The following is a 21,709-nucleotide window of genomic DNA, read 5'->3' as shown; positions in this document are numbered from 1 at the left end:
AGTGCTGTCCTGACTTCGTTCCCCCTCTTTGTTCTCATCTCCAACCCAGGGATCCTCACTGGGTTATGTGGTTTTCCATAGCCTCCAGTGTCAACCATGCCAAGTTTTGTGTCTTTAGCCCAGACCTCTTTCCGGAACTTCAGGCTTGTGGACCCTTCTGCCTTTTCAACATCACCCCTTTCTTTGACATCTAATAGACATTTCGAACTTAACAAGCCAAAAGTGCAATGCTCCGTTCCATTCTGCCTCTCTTCTTTCCTTCCAAATTTTTCCTTTTTTGTGAAATGTTATCTCCATCCACTTGATACTCAGTCCAAAAATCCAAGAGGTTTTCTTGATTTCTCTGTCTCCTCTCACTCAAAATATAAGCAATCCTACTGGCTTTATCTCTAAATTATATGCAGAATGGGCTCACTTTTTGCCCTCTCTGAAGTCACCACCCCACCCAAGCCTCCACTAGCTTACTGCTACTGAGATAGCCTGTGACTGGTCTCCTTCCTGCCTCCCACCCTCAGTTACACCCTCACTTCCATGTGTCAGTGAATGAGGTCATGTGCCTACCTCCTTAATGCTCTCCAGCACTTTGCATTTTAGAATAAAATCTGAAGTTCTTACCTGTCCCCCAAGGTTTCCCCTGACTGACCCTCTGACTTCTACTTCCTCTAACTTACTGCCTCCTCCAGGAAGCTCTGGCAACCTTACCCTTCCTTTTGATTAGGAATGTGCCAAGCTCATGGGTGTCTCAGGACCTTCGTGCTTGCTCTTCCTTTTGCTTGAAATTCTCTTACCTTTTTTTGTGTGTCTATGTGTGCTCCATTCCTGTCCATTGTTTTAGTCATTCTTCTTCAACTTGATGTCACCTCCTTGGAAAGGCCCTCCCTCATTCCTTGGTAATTCTCTCTCTTTTTTTTTTTGAGACGGAGTCTTGGTCTATTGCCCAGGATGTAGTGCAGTGGCACAATCTCAGCTCACTGCAACCTCCACCTCCTGGTTCAAGTGATTCTTCTGCCTCAGCCTCCTGAGTAGCTGGGATTACAGACATGCCACCACTCTTGGCTAATTTTTATATTTTTAGTAGAGATGGGTTTCACTGTGTTGGCCAGGCTGGTCTTGAACTCCTGACCTCCAGTGATCCACCTGCCTCAGCCTCCCAAAGTGTTGGGGTTATAGGCGTGAAAAACCACACGCAGCCAGTCATTCTCTAAAATTCCCTTATTTTTCTTTATTTAAATTATTTATTTATTTATCTTGAAACAGAGTCTTGCTCTGTTGCTCAGGCTGGAGTGTAATATTATGATCTTGGCACTCTGCAACCTGTGCCTCCTGGATTTAAGCCATTCTCCTGCCTCAGTCTGCAACCTCTCCCTCCTGGGTTCAAGCCATTCTCCTGCCTCAGCCTCCCGAGTAGCTGGGATTACAGGTGTGCGCCACAACTCCCAGCTTACTTTTAGAATTTTAGTAGAGACAGAGTTTTGCCGTGTTGACAAGGCTGGTCTCTAACTCCTGGCCTCCAGTGATCTGGCCATCTTGGCCGCCCAAAGTGTTGGGATTACAGGTGTGAGCCACCGTGCCAGACCTTGCTTATGTGTGTATATACGTATGTATGTATGTATGTATGTGTTTACTATCAGTCTTACTCTCACTAGAGTGAAAGCTGCAGGAGAGGGACGGTTCTTTCTTTCCTGCACACCGCTGGATTTTAGGGCCTGGTATGTAGTTGGTATGAAAGTATTTGTTGACCAGCTGCTATTGCAGGGACTCAGGTTCTGCTCCTGGAGAGGTGGGTGTGGTTGAGTGTGTGTGTGTGTGTGCGCCTCAGTGTGTACATATGCGGTTGAGTTTGCACAGGATCTGAGTGGGCTCCTTTTAGCCTGCCATGGTGGACCTGTGGCTCGGGGTGGAAGGACCCAGGTGAGACAGCAGGGCTTTCCCTGGCCCTCCATCCCTCAGAATCTTGCACTACTGCATTGGGTGGGCAAGTGGGAGAGGCACAAAATGTAATCGATGATGCAGTTCAAAATTTGTCATCATTCAGGTGAAGAAATGAGACCCAGAAAGGGACAAAGATTTACCCAGGGTCTTCTTCAGCTTGGAGAAGCAGAGACAGAATTAGGACCCACATTCTTTAACTGCCATTTACGTAGTAGAGCTTCACATCTTGGCCCAGGGGCCCAGGGTGGGCTCAGGGTGGGCTCAGGGACAGACACTGTGGCTACAAATGGGATGAGGGGCAGTTTCCTCAGGGGCAGGAAGGGCGGTTTAAACTCTTGGGTCCTGGCCAGATGCAGTGGCTCACTGCTGTAATCCCAGCACTTTGGGAGGCCGAGGTGGATGGATCACAAGGTCAGGAGAACGAGATCATCCTGGCTACCATGGTGAAACCCTGTCTCTACTAAAATAAAATAAATTAGCTGGGCATGGTGGCATGCACCTGTAGTCCCAGTTACTCTGGGGGGCTGAGGCAGGGGAATTGCTTGAACCTGGGAGGTGGAGGTTGCAGTGAGCCAAGATTGAACCATTGCACTCCAGCTTGGCAACAGAGCAAGACTCCATCTCAAAAAACGCAAAACAAACAAACAGAAAACTGCCTGGGTCCCCATTGGCTGGGAAGCTTTACAGGGTGGAGCCTCTCCTTTCTGTCCACCGGCTCATTTGCGATTGCAAAGTCTACCTGAAAGATCCTCTCTGTTGGGAGGTGGCAGAGGGGGATGAAACAGTTGGGCAATGTGCTTAGGTGGCAATAGCAGGCCACAGACCACCCTCTGTGAAAGGGTAGGTTTCCTAAACTGTGTGCTGGGTGAGGTGTGTGTGTGTTTGGGGAGTGGGCCAAGGGCAGCCCCTCCCCTCCCCTAAGCATTGGTTCTCTGTCTTTGGAAGGTGGCCTCAGAATTGCAGGGAGCTTGTGAAATCCAGATGCCTGAGTGCCAGCCACAGAGCTCCTGACTCGGTGGGGCCTGTGAGTCACAAACGCACCAGAGGTCAAGCGCCTTTCTCTAAACCAGTGACTTCCCTCCCAGTGCATTTTGTGCCACTGCCAAAATGGGAGATGGGGCCAAAGAATACGTATTTTTAAAAAGTTTGTTGCATTCTGATGTGTTAGAAAAATTCAGAACTAATGTAGGTGTTATCATTTAGGATAAATCTCGATAGGTATTGAAAAATTTTAAAGGTGAATCAATAAGGAATTAAACACATTCATTATTTAAGAATTAAGGGATTTAGGCTGAGTTTGGTGGCTCATGCCTGTAATCCCGGCACTTTTGGAGGCCAAGGCGGGCGGATCACTTGAGGCCAGGAGTTCAAGACCAACCTGACCAACATGGCAAAATCCCATCTCTACTAAAAAAATACACACACACAAAAATAGCCAGGTGTGGTGGCAGGCACCTGTAATCCCAGCTACTTGGAAGACTGAGGCAGGAGAATAACTTGAACCCGGGAGGCGGAGGCTGCAGTGAGCTGAGATGGTGCCACTGGACTCCAGCGTGGGTGACAGAGAGGAACTCTGTCTCAAATAAAAAAAGAAGAAGAAAAATTAAGGGATTTAAAGAAAAAATTAATTAAACATTAGTAGAGGTGGTGCTGTTAATGTGGCCAAAATGAGATAGGGAACCTAAATTAGGTAAACACAGCTCGATGTAAAAATCAAATAAATATTTAAAGAATATGTGTTTAAAGAGCGCTCCTATGCCTACCTGCAGAGCGTGGGGGGTTCCACTGTCTGGAACCATAGCCCAGTGGGGCAGGTGGGTTTTTGGCTCAGGGCAGCACCCCAGAAATTAACAGGAGAGGGTGGGCTGGGTGCTGCCGCTGGGGCAGGGCAGCTGGGGAGGCTGAGCTGCCGCCTCTGGTTGTGTAGCCCCCAGCTGGCCTGCCCCTCTGCTGCTGGCTGCACTCCCCTTCTGGCTGCACTCCCCAGGCCTGGCCCTCACCCAGGGAGGAGGATAGGCAGAGATAAGAAGCAGCCAGAGAGCGTCCCCTGAGGCCAGGAGTTGGGGCAGGGCGCTGGGAAGGTGACTTAACTGAGATTTTGGAGAAGGCCAAGTGTGGTTAAATTCCGCCTCCCTCTCCCTTGGGCAGCTGTTTACCATTTACTCCTTGGCCATCAAGGCTGCTCTCGGCAGGCCTGGGAGACCCACTGGGGCGGAGCTGGAGCATGTGTTGAGTTCAGGCTCTCCAGGGCCAGCCCAGACCTGGGATAAATTTCTAGCTCCCGGATCCCTCTCAGGTCCTGTGTTGTCTCAGCTGTTAGTGCAGGGATTGGGGCAGGGAGATGGAGGGGGCTGGATTTTCTGAATCCCCATTCCCTGCCCTTTGCACATTTTAGTTCAGTCCCAGTGCCAGGCAAGAATTGTGAGGGGTCTTGGCAGGTGAAGTTTGTGTTTAGAATCCTCCACCTCCTTCTTCCCAATGGGGACTCGCCTTCCGGACAGCAGGGCTAGGAGCCCTAGGTGGATGGCAGGGCAGGGGCTGTCTCTGAAGGGGTGTGCATCTGGCTAGCCTGCTGCAGATGGCAGTGGCTGGCCCTATGCCAAGCCCTGACCCAGCCATCTCCCTCATGATGAAAATGCAGTGCACGCTGCCTCTTTGGCGAGGTGCTTGGCAAAACCCAGGCCTGCTCAGAGCCCAGGCCCGCTCCTGGGGGCCTTTCTCTCATCATCCGGCCCACTCGAACCAGTTCCTGCCTCCTGCTGGGAGGATCAGAGGGGGCATCTTCCTGGTAACCAGTAGGAGCTGCATTACTTGATGTTTTGTTTCCTAGGGAATTTACCAAGTTTTGGCCCAGGAGTTTACATGTCCTGCCTCTAGCAAAAGCTTTCACTATTCAAGCTCCGAATGGAAGTCATGGAGGCTATAATTACACCAGCACTAGCTCAGCAACCTGCTGAGAGGAGTGGGAACGCAGCACCTGGGGAACCTGGAGGCAGCCACGGGCCTAAATTAGCTGCCTTTCCCCTTGCAGTTGCTAACCTCCTCTCTGGGGTCCTTCCTGTTGTCTCTCCTCCACCTTGGCCCCAGGCCGCTCCACTCCTCCAGCCAGCAGCCAGCAGCCTCTGACAGGTGCATCCCACCGCTGGCCTGGGAGAACTTGTCCCTTAGAGGCAGTGTCCCCACAATAGTCCTTGTGTTGACAGGCATTCTGGGGTGCTTCTGGCCTGGGAAGAATTGTTTGGTAGCAGCTCAAGGAATTGCCTGAGAGGCCACTCAACACAACGTGGCCGAAGGCCCTTGTCTTGGCTGTCCTTGCCTTGACTTCCATGTCCATTCACATTGAATTGCTTGCATTTCCTCCTGGTGGTTGCCCCTGCTCCTGTTTCTGCATGGGATCCTTTGCTGCTGTCTTCACTTCCTCCGAGTTCTCCTGTAGGTTTTCGCAGAGATGTCAGTGCTTCCAGGACCCCCCAAAATCTGGGCAGGATGCTTTTCTCTCTGCACCCCGACTTCCCTGACACAGAACTCAACATCAGCATGGTTACTCCTCTGTCCCTAGCTGTATCTCAGGCAGGGTTGCAGCCTCAGTGTCTGGGGAAGTGCCTGGCACATGGTAGGTCCTCAGTAAAGATATATTAATGGATTGAATAGAAAAACAAACCTTGATTCTCTTTCAGCCTTAATTTCCCTTAGCTTCCTTTTTTTTTTTTTTTTTTAAGTAAAATGCTTATTATTTTTTAAGAGTGGCTTTAGGTTCATAGCAAAATTGAGAGGAAGGTACAGAGAGTTCTCATCTACCCCCTACTCCTCCCCAGGCACAGCCTCCCCCACTGTCAGCATCCCTCCACAGAGGGATGCATTTGTTACAGTTCTTGAGCCTACACTGACACATCATTATCAGGCAAAGCCTGATACAATGTACAACTCCTGGTGTTGTACCTTCCGTGGGTTTGGACAAACATCTAATGGCGTCCAGAGCGGTTTCAATGCCCTAAAAATCCTCTATGCTCTGCCTCTTCCTCCGAGACTCCCCACTGACTCCTGGCAGCCACTGATCTCACTGTTTTCCCTTTTTCAGAGTGTCATACTGTTAGAATCATAGGGTGTGATGTGTCTCCTTTCATGTAAGTTTTCTGTACGTCCTTTCATGACTTGATAGCTTATTTCCTTTTATCACAGAATAAGATTCCATTGTCTGGATGTACCCTCCCTCTTTTATTTTTACAACAAGAGAGGGCACTTTTCTCTTTCTGCCTTCAAAGGGTTATTGTTGGTCAGGCATGGTGGCTCATACCTGTAATCCCAGCACTTTGGGAGGCCGAGGCGGATGGATCACCTGAGATCATGAGTTTGAGACCAGTTGGCCAACATGGCGAAACCCTGTCTCTACTAAAAATACAAAAATTAGCCGTGTGTTGTGGCAGGTGCCTTTAATTCCAGCTACTTAGGAGGCCGAGGCAGGAGAATGGCTTGAAACTAGGAGGCAGAGGTTGCAGTGAGCTGAGATCGTGCCATCGCACTCCAGCCTGGGAAACAAGAGCAAAACTCCGACTCAAAAAACAAGGGGGCTGTTGTTAGCTAGACAAGGTGTTGGGGTGAGTGGCTCTGTCTTCGTTGATCATCCCCCAAGTTTCAGGTCTGGGCTGGGCCCCACATGGTCCTGTATTGATCTCTGTTGCCTTCTCTGCATCATTTTGCTTGCTTACTAATAGTCAACATTTTTTGAGCACTTACTGTAAAATAGACACTAGCCTAAATAACATTTATTCCATCACCCATTAAATACCTATTGGATAGTGTGTCAAACACTGGCTCCTAGGGCTGTAGCACTGAACACAGCACTGCCTTTCTAGAGCTTGTATTTGATAGAAATAAACAAATGAGTACGTGAAGACATACCATGGCAGGTGGTGATGAGTGGTGTGGGAAAAATAGGTCAGAGTAGGGGGTACATGGAAGGTGCATGGGGCATTGTTACTACCTGTGGGGAGGTTAGGAAGGACTCGCATATTAGGTAACATTTGAGCAGAGTCTTGAAGTAGATGAAGAGAGTGGTTGTATGGCTGTGGTGGGGAGGGAGAGACCTCCAGGCCAAGAGGACAGTAAGTGCAAAGGCCCTGAGGCCAGGTTATGATGGGTGTGTTCCAGAAAGAGCCAGGAAGCTAGAGTGGCTGGAATGGAGTGAAATGAGCCAGGAGAAAGGAATAGGAGATGAGGCCGTATACAGCTGTGCTGGCTGATGGAAATATAATATGCATCATGTATGTAATTCTACGTTTGCTTGTAATCACAAAGAAAAAAGAAACAGGTGAAATTATTTTTATTACTACATTTGTTTAACATCATAGATCCCAAATATCCCTTCGATGTGTAATCAAAGTAAAAAATTATTAATGAGATACTTTACATTATCTTTTTCTTTTTCTTTTTTTTGAGACAGAGTCTCCCTTTGTTGCTCCCGCTGGAGTGCAATGGTACCATCTTGGTTCCCTGCAACCTCTGCCTCCTGGGTTCAAGTGATTCTCCTGCCTCAGCCTCCTGTGTAGCTGGGTGTAGACTACCATGTGTCACCACGCCCAGCTAATTTTTGTATTTTTAGAAGAGATGGGGTTTTACCATGTTGGCCAGGCTGGCCTCCAACTCCTGACCTCAAGTGATTTGCATGCCTTGGCCTCCCAAAGTGCTGGGATTATAGGCATGAGCCCTATGCCCAGCCTACATTATTTTTTTCTTATTACATTTTCAAAATCTGGTGTGTGTTTCAAGGCCTTGTGAGAACATGTGAAATGCCCTAACCACATTTCAGGTTCCACGGCCATGTGTGGCAAGTGGATAGCAGTTCAGACGGCACAAATTGTCCTGCTGTAACAAATGGGACAGCACACACATAGAGCTGTGCAGGCCATGCTGAGGCCCCTGGAATGAGCTGGGGAATCCATGGGGGGCTTTGGAGCCTGGGAGCAGTGGCTCTCTGCCTTAGGTTCTAGAAGGTTCTCTTCAGCTGCTGTGATGAGAGATTGTCATGAGGTGGGGTATGCGGGCACAGGGCAGAGCAGGAGGCTGGGGAAGAAGGCTCTTAACAGGCACAGTGTCAGTAGTTCGGACCCAGGTGGCAGCAGAGGTGGTGGTGAAAAGTGGCTGGATTCTGGTTGTGTTTCAAAGGTAGAGCTGCCAGGGTTTTGTGGCTTGTGAATGTGAGAGGAGTCAAGGAAGCACCGGGAGTCTTGGCGTGGGCTGCTGGAAGGATGGGGTTGTTTCCAGCAGGATGAGGAAGACTGTCAGAGGTGGAGGGAATCCCCAGGTTTTGAGGGGAAATCTGGGTTTGGATTTGGATGTTTTGGATGTGTTAGTGTGAGATTTAGGTATTAGGCTTGCAGGAAGAGGTGTTGATTTGGCAGGTGGACAGATGAGTCTGGGGCTCAGGGCAGAGGTCTCGTCTGGGGGTATAAATCTGGGAGTTGGACGAGCAGTGATGATGTTTCAGGCCATGAGATGAGCCACGAGTTCCAGGGAGCAGGTACATGTAGAGAAAAGGAGGCTGAGCCCTGCGTATGGCAGATGAGGCCAGCAAAGCAGCCAGAGCAGGAGACTGGGGAGGCAGCAGGGAGCCCGCAGAGAGTGGGAGGCACGGGAGAGGAATCGGCTGTGTCTAGTGCTGCTGATGGGCTGAGGAAGATGAGGCCGGTAGTTCCCTGAGCATCCATCAGATGAGGCCAAACGCCAGGCTGAAGCAGGTCCAAGAGAGAACAGGAGGAGAGCAGGGGACAGATGGCGTAGACAACTCAACTGAGGGGTTTTGCTCTAAAGGGGAGCAGAAAAATGGGGTGGTAGCTTGAGAGGGGTGTGTGGTCACAGGACGCCTTTTTTAAATTGAAGATGGTGATGTAATATCTGATGGGAGTGGTCTAGAAGACAGCAAAATTATGATATAGGGGAGAGAGAAAAAAATGAGCTATCTCATTCATGCTCAGAAAGACCCTATGTGGTAGGTACTAATCTGCAGATAAGGAAACTGAGGCAAAGGTTCAGCCATTTGTTCCAGGTCATGCAGCCAGTGAGTATCAGGTCCAGGAGTTGAATGCTGATGGCTGAGCTCTCGAATGCTCAGTTTTGGCTTGTGTGCTGTTCTGCCTCTTGGTTTCCTGGCCAGAGTTGTGAGCTCTTCCAGAGTGACCCCTCCTCTTGCACTTTTATATCCAACATGGCACCCAGCAGAGGGCTGTGCAGAGGTGGGACCTGATCCGTCTTTAATGGGCAAGTGATTAGAACACTAGGAACTGTGTGCTGGAAGTGCTCAGTCACCTGGCTGACATGAGAGGGACGTGTGGCCTCAGCCCTCTCACCCCCAGTCTTTCCCACCACCTAGCTGGGCCTTGCATGGAGGGAGTGGTGCTCAGGAAATACTGGGAAGCATTTGGGGTGGATGAAGAATGGATGAGGGACGCTGATGGTTCTTGCTGGCATAACTGTGCTACTGCGTGTGACTCGGGTACCTGTGCTGGGCAACCTTGGGCAGGCCCCTTGCCCACATAGTGCTTCAGTTTCCTTATCTGTAAAATAACAAGGCTGGGTTGGGGGATCTCCCATCTGGCTCTCACCAGAATGTCTCGGAAGGACATATGTGTGCTGTCTGCACCCAGGCTGCTAAAGATCGCTTCATGAGCATCGTCTGACCCCAAGTGCCAGGGTCCTGCTGGTGGGTTCACAGGGGCCCCATTGTTGTATGGTCCTGAGCCAGTCACTGTATTTCCCATATTTGTAAACAGGGCCTTACACATCTAGTTGCTTGCCTTTTAGGCTTGCAGTGAGTTTTAAGTCCACCGTTGCCCTAGATTGCCATGGTACAGCTCACCCTGCACCAGGCGTTTCCTAGGCACTCCCCAAACCTGTCTATTAACTCCTTGAATCCTCACCACAGCTTTAGGAGATAGGTCCTGTGAAGTGATCCCCATTTCACAGATGGGAAAACTGAAGCACAGAATGGGCATATGGAAGCATGTTGAGTACTGGGAGATATCTTCCAGTGAGGGGGCAGCTGCGTCCTTCTCATGCCTGTGCGGCCTCTGACCTGCAGTCTCGTTCCTTCTCCAGGGACAGGGGCAGACCCAGTGGTCAGCGCCAAGAGCAACCATTGCCTGGATGCTGCCAAGGCCTGCAACCTGAATGACAACTGCAAGAAGCTGCGCTCCTCCTACATCTCCATCTGCAACCGTGAGATCTCGCCCACCGAGCGCTGCAACCGCCGCAAGTGCCACAAGGCCCTGCGCCAGTTCTTCGACCGGGTGCCCAGCGAGTTCACCTACCGCATGCTCTTCTGCTCTTGCCAAGACCTGGCATGTGCCGAGCGCCGCCGGCAAACCATCCTGCCCAGCTGCTCCTATGAGGATAAGGAGAAGCCCAACTGCCTGGACCTGCGTGGGGTGTGCCGGACTGACCACCTGTGCCGGTGAGCGCTGCGGCAGCCCCAGGGGTGCTGGCAGGAGGGGGCTCACGTCGCCAGGCTGTGTTTTCCTTTCTCTGCATTCCTTGAGGTACATTGAATTATGACCCTGAGTCCAGCAGAAACGGTGTCAGAAAGGGCAAAACTGACTTGGACATGTGCAAAATGAACTGTCCATTTCATTCATTCATCAATCCATCTACTTCTTTATTCATTCATTTGTTCATTCGTTCACTCAGAACAGGTTTATCTTTTGCTTACTCTGTGCTTGGCTGCGGAAACCCAGAGCACATGCGGTTGTCCATGGAGCTTGTAATTCAAAACCATAAACTCCTAGAGCCTTGGAATAAGGGACCTTTGATTGCAGTGGCTCATGCCTATAATCCAAGTGACTCAGGAGACTGAGGCAGGAGGATCACTTGAGGCCAGGAGTTGAGACCAGCCTGTACAACATAGCAAGATTCAGTCTCTACCAAAATGAGGTAGAGACTGAAAGATGAAACAACTGGCGAGTTACAGAGAAAGTAGTTTGTTGAAGGTCACATAGCCATGCCTTTCAGAGGGGATTCCAGCTAAACTGCTTTCTTTCCAGTATTATTTAATGCTCCAGACTAAGATAGTGACTGTGGGTATGGAGAAAACTGGGTTATTTCGGAGGAGATTGAGAGGTAGCTTTGATAGGAGTAGGTGGCTGGCTGAAAGTCACCTGGAGGTAGAACCCTGGTGGCAAGAACTGTTCTGTTTTGTTTGCTCTACGTCCTTTCCTGCATATAGACCCTGGCACATGGTGAACATTCCATTAGGTTACTTGAATGGATAAATGGATGGTGTCTGGATGTTTCCTGGTTGAGTAACTCTAGAGAGATGGAGCCATTCAGTGGGGATGGTATCGGACATGCAGCATTTGATGGGGTTGGGGGACTACTGCCACCTTCACGGCAACACCTAGGGGGCACTTGGACTTGTAGATCTCGATCTCAGTAATGAGGCTAGAAAGAAGAGATGGGTTTGGGAGTTATTGGGTACTTTGTTGGTGATTAAAGCCACAGAAGTAAATGAGATGGCCTAGGAGGGGTTGGTAGAGCTCAGGAGGGAGTCTAGGCTGGAGATGCCTGCATATTTGGGCATTCTCAGTGTTGAAGTGATAGGTGAAGGCTTGGCGTGGATGATGGAGGCAGAAATCTACTGGAAACACCAGTGCTTAAGGGAGGGGCAAAGGAAGTGGGATATGAGACTAGAAGAGAAGGGAGCTTCAGAGGGAGGAGGTGACTGAGCTATGGTGTCTCACAGAATGTGTATACGTGTGTGTGTGTGTGTGTGTGTGTGTGTGTGTGTGTGTGTGGTGGAAGATGGGCCACAGGGTGCCCACTCCTGGCGGGGAGGCAGAAGTAGAGGCTTTGGGTACAAACCACCTTCTTCAGAAAGAAGCAGGGCCAGGGCCAGGGGCTCAGAGAGATGGGAGATGGGGAGGGAGAGCTGGGGCCCTGTGCACGCACAAGGGGAAGCTCTTTGGTTTGCAGAACAGGCGCTCCTGGAGTTCAGAGAAGGGCCTGATCCCAGGGCTAGCTGCAGGGCTCAGGGAAAGCTCTGTGAAGAAGGTGAGTTTTTCTCTTCTGCTTACTTAAAAAAAATACATCCTGTGGCCTATACAAACTGATGGAGGCGACTGAAGATGAAACTATACACATAACAATGAGGAGGGAGCAGATGCGGCCACACTGTGAGCTCTTAGCTTCCTAGTTGCAGGGGAGGCTTGATGGGCCACTTCATTCCCCAAACAGGGTAGATGGGAGCATGATTTGAGACACGTTCGTTTCTTGTTCTGAATGCTAACATGACCTTGCGGGTCTGCGTCATACACAGCTGCGTGGAACGATGGAGCAGATGGGAACTGGGCCTTGAAGGAACTGGAAGAGACCGGCATGAACCCAAGCTCAGGACCCAAGCACAGGAGTGGGACAGGCACACTCAAAAGCTGGAGGATTGCAGGGGGCTGGCGACAGGGCCAGGAATCAAGCCACTCAGGTGTCTGAACTACGCATCTTGGGCAGAGGAGTGGCTGGAACACTAAACCCACTTTATTAGTGTCATTTTAAGGAAGGATAGATAATGCGACAATGTTGTGTGTGGCTCCTATGGGGTCTGCAGGCCTGAGATGAGTGACTTTGGAGCAGGGTGACTCGTGGCTTGGAGAATGTCTGTGTCTGTTGAAGGAACCAGAAGCATTTTTTGTTTGTTTTGTTTTTTCTGGAGGTGGGGAAAGCTAGAAAACAGGAGAATCAAGTGATACACTTCACACAGTGGAACCAGAGAGGGCATTTAAACAGGACTAAGTATTGGGAGGGTCAGGACTGAGCAATCCCGGGAGCGGAGGGCTGACAGTTTCCGAGGTGTGCTGAGCCAAGCAGATGAGCTCCGTGTGCTGGGACGTAAATGTAAACAACGGTGACTCCAGGACCCACAGACAATGCTGTGTCTGGATTATTGAATTAGGTACATCGCTCACGTTAGGAGGCCTGGGGTCCTGAGTAGGAAATTTCTATTGCTCCGGGATGTGGCTGGGTGAGCTCCTAATCTTGAAGCAGGGCGTTCTTCCAATCTGTCTCCCCCATCTCCTACTAACACACCCGTCTGCACGAAGATTTAAATGTGGTCCCGAAGAGGTAGGGAAGGAATGAGGGTGGAACCTGCATTAGGAAGAGTCTGGCAGGGGCATGGAGAAAGGTCCTTCAGGGAACTTTGCACGTGATGGAGAGTTGAGGTTTGGGGTGGGGTACATTGAGACGTGCATCCAGAGCAACAGAGACTGAGATACACGCAGACTGCAGGTGTGGAGGAGGTTGCTGCGGTGGTGCTCAGAGTCAGGAGACCTACCTTTACGCTTCACCTGTCTGGGACTTCCTGCATGGTCCTTGGTGGGCCGTTTCACTCCTCATGCTCTGAGGGTCTTTATCAAATAAGGATGCTGAACTGAGTCATCTCTAGGGACCCCCCCCCAGGTCTTCTAAGTCTATGGTTCTGATTCTGTTAAAGTAGTTTTCCTTTCTGCCTTCTCTCTGCTCCTGCCCTCTTCACTGGAGGTTATTTTACTGGAGAGATGAGCTCTTGGTATAGGATGGACAGTGTGGGAGCAGGTATTTGAAGGGCCTTTCTCACCAGGCACTTGCCTGGGCTGGGCCGGGAAGGAGAGGAGTGGCTTCTTTCCACACTCTTGCAGGCCTGACTTGCTGACCCAAGTGTCGCTCTCCCCAGCATCCTCAAAAGTGCTCAGGTGTCCTATGGATGCCCGTTGTCAGCATCAGAGGTGACACGTGGCTCAAGAGGGGCACCTGGAGAGCAGGAAACCTGGTTGTGGCTCTCAACTGTGCCTGGGAAGTGTTGCACTTCTTCCTTTCACTGGTTTGACTTCCTCCAGGTTTCTGCCCTCCAGGATGGGGATTGCAGGTGGAAATCTTCATTTTGAAAATGGGAGAGCTCAATGCCGTGGTGTCTGCAGCAGCAACTGCACAACCCCCGAAGCTGCCTTTGCTGGTACTTTAATGAATTGAGCTGGCCTTGATGGATGTCCTGGGAAAGCCTCTCTGGGCTTGCAACTCTGGAAGTGAGGCCCCAGCTCTTTGGCATCTCCTAGGAACATGCCCATGGTACATGGCTGTGGCACCCAGCCCTGATGCAGCCAGGCCTGCTTGGTCCCCATGGTCCTGCCTCCTACCAAGGGAGTTGGCCCAGAGATGCCCAGGCTTCTTGCTGGGTGAATCTTGGCCCAGGATTCTTGGTGGAAGCTCTTCCAGAGCTGCCCTCACCTGGCACTATATGAAAGCAAGTGTGTTGATTCGCCATGCGGCACACCGCCTGGCAGGCCTCGTCTATCACCTGTGTGAGATTTAGCAGGCTCTGCGTGCTGTCTTATTAAATGTCACTAACGATAAAGTGTTGGTGGTTTCCTTTGATCTAGGGTTTAAAGATGCCTTGGTTAAACAAGGCTATCTGCTTGCTGGGCCTGGGGGTTTTGGGAAGCACTTCTGAATCCTCCCATCATCCTTTGAACTCAGAGCAGTTGGGGTCAGTGGCTGAGGATGGAGCCTCTGGGAGTGGAAGCTTTGGGTTCTACTGACAGTTTCACCTGGCTCTGAAGTTGCATCTCGGGAACCTTGGCTCTGTCTTTGGCCTTTGTCTGTTTCATATCCCCTTAGCCTTAGGGCTGTGGTCTTAAGCTAAGTGAGCATCTAGGGATAGACCAGGAGAGACTTTTTCTCTAAAGACTTCTGATAAGGAGCCTGGAAAGCCTGGAGAACTTCTTAGAATGAGTCCATGGCATTTGTCTGGATCCACTGCAGCCCCCACAGTGGGCCAAGATCCACATTTTAAAAACATAGTCTTTTGGTTTTTACTAAGTCTGCTTATGGTCATTGCAAAGATGGTCTCAGATTGTGTGTGTGTGTGGCGGGGGTGGTTGGGGGGTCGTGGGAGGATTATTCTTTTGTTCTCTAAACTGTGTCCCTACCAGGCCTCATTTGGAAGAGGTCCTCTGAAATGCCCTGTTCCTCTTAGTCTGCCAAGAGAACATAAATAACTCCTTGCTGGCCCCGAGCCATCTCCTGGGCTATAATTTAACCTCTGGGTGCTGAGGATGTGTATAAATAGATTCCAGCCTGGAGCTACCCTGGCAACCTGGGCCCTTTCCTGCAATGGACACTGCCTTTGTCAGAGAGGCTTGTTGGGAAGCAGAGGAAGTTGGGCCTCACCTCTCTCAAGGCTGTCTTCAGGGGTGGGAAGGAGTTCCTTCCACACACTGTCCTTCTTGCCCAGCATGGGGATGTTCCGTATCATTAGGCAGTGTGGATGAACAGGTCTAGGCTTGATTCTTGGCTCCTTGGGACTGTCCCTCAGCTTAGTGGCTTTCCACAGGATCTGTTGGCTGATTTAGCAGATCATCTCTAAATGGCAGCAAGTGAGTGATTACTTGCACAGGGGCAGTGGGCTATGGTGCTTTCAAGTATCTCCTTCTTTTACAGGACAGGTCCTTGAATATCTTAAAATTATACAGAAAGTTTTGTGTATATTTTCTAGAAAGAAATTTGTTGCATTTATTAGATTCTCTAAGGGTTACTCAATCTCCCAAAGCATAGGAACCTCTTCCTTCTCTAGATGACCAACTTGGATTGGCTCCCTAGAGAAGGATTTTTCAGTCTGGCTCCTGGCTCAGTAGCAAAGAGGGCTGTGATTGATTAGTGATGCCTGCCACAGACATAGGAGGGGAAGCATGGATGCTCCTTGGAACCCAGCCAGTCCTCCCTGGGGCTAGCAGATTACCTATAGTAGGAGAAATGGGGGTTCTGTGACCATTTCTTTATTAATTTCCCTACTCTATTGGTCATCCACTTTGGGCCAGGAGTTGTGTTCGATTGGGAGAGTTAATGAAGAAGTAGGTAGAGGTCCTTGTCCTCGTGGTGCTTAGCCTGAGGATGGTACCTGTGTCGACTGTCTCTATGGAGGGAGAGGAGCCCCATTACCATTGTAGCTATAGTTGTGTAGATGATAGCTTTCACTCAGGTTCTCTTGAGATCCCAGTTCTACTTGTCTTCCCTGGGTTACCTTGCTGGCATTGCAGAGCAGCGATTTCTTAGAGGAGATGAGTCACAGAGAAGTAAAATCTCGCCCAGGGCCCCACCTGGCCTTGAGCAGCACTCAGAGTCCAACAGCCACATCCAGCCCCAGAGCAAAGCTGTGCAGAGGAGCGTGGGGGGGGGGAAAGGCGGACCCCTTCCTGAAGAACCTAACTGCAAGGAGCCAAGGCCCTAAGATCCAGCTTCCCCTTGGAGAGCCCATGTGGCTGCTGTTGCTGGTCTCAATAGGGGCTCTGCTCACTCTTTAACTCTGGGCCAAGGGTCCCCGAGTGACCCTTCCTATAATTTCCTGTGACATGTTGTGACAAGGCTGGAATGTTGGCTATTACTTTATTAAAGGCTCTGGGGAAATAAGCACGCAGAGAAGCTCCAAACCAGAGCTCTAGTTTACAAGATAGGGTTCATGCATCGCCCTGCTGTGGCTGCTGCCATTTGGCAGGGCTGCAGAGCCTTGACCTTGACTTCACAGGCTTCTCTAGAGGCATCTGGGCCCCATAGGCTCACATGCTAGGTGGATGAGATGCAGACTCTGTTTGGCTAAGGCTCCCAGTTGTGGAGTTGTGCTTGAGGACCCAGGCATCTCTGAGTGACTGGGGAGGAGTGACCCATGCGGGACATGTCACTTATGCAGGACATGTCACGAATGCAAGCCACCATGGTTTGTTCATACCAGAGGCCTCACCTACAGTTGGGTGTGTGTTTGTTCACACAGGGGCAGACACACTTTCAGCCACACTGGTCTTGCGTTGTTCACACTGGCTCCTTGAGTGTTTCTGCTTCCACTCACTGGCATGGACTGTATCTTAGTCAGCACAGGCTGCTGTAATGGAATAGCATAGACTGGGTGGCTTCAGCAGCAAACATTTACTCCTCACAGTTCTGGAGGCCGGAGATCTGAGATCCGGGCTGGGTTCTTGATGGCACCTTGACCTATGAAGGCCCCATGGTGAGGGCCTTTTTCCTGTTTAGGTATGGTCTTTGTTGATGTGTGCACACAGAGGCAGAGGAGAGAGAGAGAAAGAGAGATCAATCTGCTGTCTGTTCCTCTTCTTATAAGGCCACTAATCCCATCATGAGGGCCCCACCCACATGACCTCATCCAATCCTAACCACCTCCCAAAGGCCCCACCTCCAAATACCATCACACTGGAAATTAGAGGTTTAACATGAATTTTGGGGAGACACAAACACTACATTCATAATGTCTAGACTTCCCCTTCATCAAGCCTGTTTGGCTCCCATCCTGTAACTTCTCTTGGCCCCTCTTTCCCAGACGCTTTGTAGAACTTGTCTGTATGCTTCTTGTGACGTCACGTGGCTTTCCTTTAATGTTTTTCTTCCCAGTCAGGCCTCTGTTTTCTGATATTCTCATTTTACATTACTATCGCATTGGCTTATTTATTTGTGTGTGTGTTTGTTTATTTATTTATTTTGAGATGGAGTCTTGCTCTGTCTCTCAGGCTGGAGTGCAGTGGTGTGATCTCAGCTCACTGTAACTTCTGCTTCCCACCTTCCAGCGATTCTCCTGCCTCAGCCTCCTGAGTAGCTGGGACTACAGGTGTGCACCACCACACCTGGCTAATTTTTGCATTTTTACTAGAGATGGGGTTTCACCATGTTGGCCAGGCTGGTCTTGAACTCCTGACCTTGTGATCCGGCCACCTCAGCCTCCCAAAGAGCTGGGATTACAGGTATGAGCCACCACGCCCAGCCGGCTTATTTCTTTAACAAGTATTTGTTATGTGCTCACTCTGTGCCAGGCACCGTGCTAGACACCAAATGCCCCCTGGAGAACACAGCATGGGGGGTCTCTGCCCCCTTGGAGCTGACAGTCTGATGGAGGAGGCAGATGGTGAGCAAGCAAACAGACAAGCATCTAGATAATGTAGCTGAAATGAGCAGGATGCAGAAATAGAGAATAACAGGCAGAGAAGGGGAATCTGCTTGGCCAGGAAGAGTTCATCTGTGAGATGACATTTAAACTGAGCCCTGAGGAATGGGGAGGCTGGTGTCAGACCAAGGGGAGAAAGAGCATCACATGTAGAGGACATGGCACGTGCAGAAGTTTGCAGCGTGGGGGAAAGGGGGGATGAGTGTGGCTGGGGCATCAGGGCTCGGAGAGAGAGGCTCAGGTTGACGTTGTGAGGCAGGCAGGGTCCAGATCACACGGGGCCTTGCAGGCCACGGCAGGGAGTCTGGACTTCCGAGTACAGTTGGAAAGGAGCTTCTGAAGCCAAGCAGTGCATTGTGAAAATTGTGATACAGAAAGATTACTCCGGCTGCTGTGTGGAGAATGAAGGGAGAAGGCAAGAATGACTGCAGAGAGGCCAGGGAGGAGGTTATTTTAGCATCGCTGGATCAGAGATGATGGCCACTCAGCCCAGGGTGGTGGCCAAGTGGAGACAGATAAGTGGATAAATTGGAGATATTTCGGAGGTGGAAATAATATACCTGGACTGTGGGGGTGAGGGTGGTGGAGAAGCTTGAGGATGACTCACGGGCTTCTGGCTTGGGCAGCTCAGTGGTGATAGTGCCACTTTCTGAGATGGCGAAGGCCTAGGGGAGATAAATCAGGAGTTCCATTTTGGGCGTGTTAATTTCGAGATGCTTTTGAGACATTCATATCTGGCGCTTGACTGGGGTTGTAAATTCTGTGGGTCATTAGCATATTTATGGCACTTAAAGCTAGGGGAGTGGGTAGGGTTCTCCTAGGGAGAATACAGCAGGAAAGGTGCCACTGGGAACTTGCCTGGCACCCTGTCAGTGCCCAGTAGTGCTGGGTGCTATTATTATGGTGCCCTTGTAGTCAAGAGAACATATTCTGAAAAAGAGTGAATGGATGTCTGTGCTGTGTGCTGTAAAGAGGTCTGGAAGGATGAGGACACCAGGGTCACCCTTGGCTTTTGAGACATGGAGGGCCTTGGTGACTCTGACACAGAAGTTTTGATGGATTGGTGATTATAGAAACCTGATCAGGGCTAGAGAAATGGTGGCCAGTTGGTTGGTTAGAGCTTCCGGGGAAAGACATCAGTGGAAAGGGAAAATGCCTGCCCTTTGGCTGGAGACATGGCAGAGGAGAGCTCAATGGTGGTTTGGCTTTGGGAAGTGTGGGGTGAGGTCAAGGAAGGCAAAGGCAGGAGAGTGAGGGTGACCCTGCCATCGCACAGGAGCCAATCCCAGGTGCTCCACCATGGCACTGGGCAGGTCTCAGCCTCGGGACAGCCTCTAGTGTGGGCAGCACAGCCCTAAGGGTCTTTGATGCTGACTTTGTCCACTGCAGTGTGCTTACAACCCTAGAGGGTTCCACCCGCCATGTCCTCCCTGGGCTCGGAGGGGTCATGGTATGGCTGCCATCAACTCAGCTTCTCCTGCTATGGCTACAAGAGTCCTTCAGGTGTGGGTAGAGAGGCTTCTCCAAGCCTCTGTGCTCTGTGAGCAAGCTGCATGGCCCCGCCCCTTAGTGAAGCCAGCTCTTAGAGCTGCCCAGAGGAGCCTTGCTTTTCAGTTTTCAGTCTTCTTCCTCCAGGAGGCCTTGGAGCAGCACTGGAGGGTGTTTGAGAGGTGCCCCTGGCTCCTGAAGTGGGAGTCCTGCCCAGGGTGTTCGGAGGACATGGCCTTTCCCGTGGCAGCCTTGGGATATGCTTTGCCTTCCACGTGGGCATCCCCGGGGGTGGGGTGACAGCCCTGCTCCCCTTCTAGTGAAGTGGCTTGTGGCACCTGGGTGTCCGGAGGCAGCTCTCAGCTTCAGGGTCCTTTTCGGGTCTCTCTTGGAAGACTCAGAGGCCTCATGCAGGTAGCCCTGTTATCTCGGGTTCTCTAAATGTGTTGCTTAATAAGAGGATAGAGTCAAGTCAGGTGGAAGAGGTCCTGGATTAGGAGTTAGGCTGAGTCCTCACACTACCCCTGCCGATAACTAACTCTCTGCACTTGTTGGAAGTGGTGCATTGCTTTGTTAGGTAGTGGGTTCCCCATCCTCAGAGGTGCAGAGACAGAGTCTAGAGGTCTCCCTGCTAGCATCAGAGGAGTGTCGGGGAAGGGGTCTTGGAGGTGAGTGGGCACATCAGACCACCATTGGCACTCTTCTGCTTAGAGCAGAATGAGCACATTGACTTATGAGCAAAGAGCAGTGAGATATTTGCTTCTCATTTAGAGGGAGAGGGAAATTTGGGGATCGCTGTCTCCACTCTCCCTGGCTCAAGACATGTTGCTTGTGTCTAGTAGGAGCCCTCCCAAGCATGTCACTCCTCTTCCCCCAGTCCATGGGGTGCGCTCTGAGCTCTCGGATATGCCCAGGAGAAGAATCCTGATGAATGGGGGTCAGACAGTTGCTCACCTCAGTAGCTGCGTGAGCTGGCCATGTTCTTCAAGCATGGAGCTCCTGTTTTCATTGTCAAAATAAGGATAGTAGCACCTCCATGGAAGCTCTGTAGTCCATTGAGGAGGCCTTTTGTGGAGCTCTGTGTCTGGGAGCTTAGCACCTGGGATGCTGGAGTGAACAGCAGATCTTCCCTAAGGCACCCTCAGCCTTGCCCTGGCTGTGACATGGGGGGCTAGCCCCCACAGGCCTGGTGGGGCTGTTGGGAAGGCCTCTTGGAGGTGGTGTCTGAGCTGGGTTTGAAGGAGGGGTAGGCCTGTACTCTGAGGAGGCCCTTCTTTCTGTTCCTTGCAGAGGGCACATGTGTGTAAAAGTAGAGGTATCCCAGAGGAAAGAGAAACCCAGCTCACAAAGCCCTGGACCAGGCTGTTTGACTTTCTCCACAAGATAGTGGCCAGCCATGAAGTATTTTGAACAAGAGATAAACATGGTTGAATTGGTGTTTTAGAAAGATCCCTTTGGCCGCTGTGTGCAATTGTGTTGGAGCAGAGCAAGGCTGGAGACAGGGAGTCCGTTTAGGAAGCTGAAATGTGATGGAGTCTGAGACAGGGCCAAGGCAGAGGGCAGAGGGCAGAGGGCAGAGGGCAGAGGGCAGAGGGCAGGCGGTCAGAGACCTTCAGAGCTCAGCTCCCAGGGGCTGATGGATGCAGACAGTGAAAGGGAGAGTTTGGGATGGTGCCAAGGTCTGTGGCCTGATGGTCAGATGGTTGGTGATGCTGTCACCTGAGAAAAGGGGGTGGGGAGGAGGGGGAGGGGAGAAGGAGGGGGAGGTCTGGCATGGAGGGACAATGGGAAAAGGGGGTGGGGAGGAGGAAGGGGAGGAGAGAGGGGCAGGAGGGAGGGAAGGGGGCGGGGAGGACAGAGGGGAGAGGGGAGGGGGAAGGGGGGAGGAAAGGGAGGAGGAGGGGGAGGAAGGGGAGAGGAGGGGGAGGGGGCGGTGGTGGTCCTTGTCTGGTATGGAGAGACAGTGTTTGAGTTTCAGGCTTGTTTGAAAGCCTTTGGAATGTGCAAGTAGAAATGTCAAATCCAAAAAGTGTTTGTGTATCTGGGAGTTCGGGAGAGAGGCAGGGGTTTGGGATGGAGATTATGGGATTAAGGGAAATAACGCATGGAAAGCAGCGAGCATCGGGCCCGGCACACAGGCACATGTAAACATCATTTCTTCAAAGAGTGTTTAAGCTCATTTGGGGAGACAGGGCTCACCGGTATGAACCAGCGTTAACTACGAAGAGGAGGCCCTGTTTAATTGGGTGTTGTAAGGATGAAACTGCTCGCTGCAGACATTCTGAGAAGGGAAGCTGTGGGGCTGGGACAGGGAGAGCAGTATAGAGACGG

The 21,709-nt window shown here is 51.0% G+C and overlaps 1 protein-coding gene across 8 annotated transcripts in view; it reads left to right on the top strand.

The window, feature by feature from the left end:
• The window catches only part of GFRA2 (GDNF family receptor alpha 2), a 186,532-nt gene that overhangs the window by 120,420 nt on the left and 44,403 nt on the right, over positions 1-21,709 (top strand). For all 8 annotated transcript variants that reach the window (XM_078346896.1, XM_078346897.1, XM_078346895.1 and 5 more), the window contains one exon: positions 10,024-10,378. In XM_078346896.1, coding sequence (XP_078203022.1) covers positions 10,024-10,378 — 355 coding nt within the window. The remainder of the gene's footprint in view (positions 1-10,023; positions 10,379-21,709) is intronic.

The sequence above is a fragment of the Callithrix jacchus genome, chromosome 13 (genome assembly GCF_049354715.1).
Source record: "Callithrix jacchus isolate 240 chromosome 13, calJac240_pri, whole genome shotgun sequence".
In the NCBI taxonomy this organism is placed as follows: domain Eukaryota; kingdom Metazoa; phylum Chordata; class Mammalia; order Primates; family Cebidae; genus Callithrix; species Callithrix jacchus.
The sequence above is the reverse complement of the archived record's forward strand: the minus strand, read 5'-3'. Positions and strand labels throughout refer to the sequence as shown.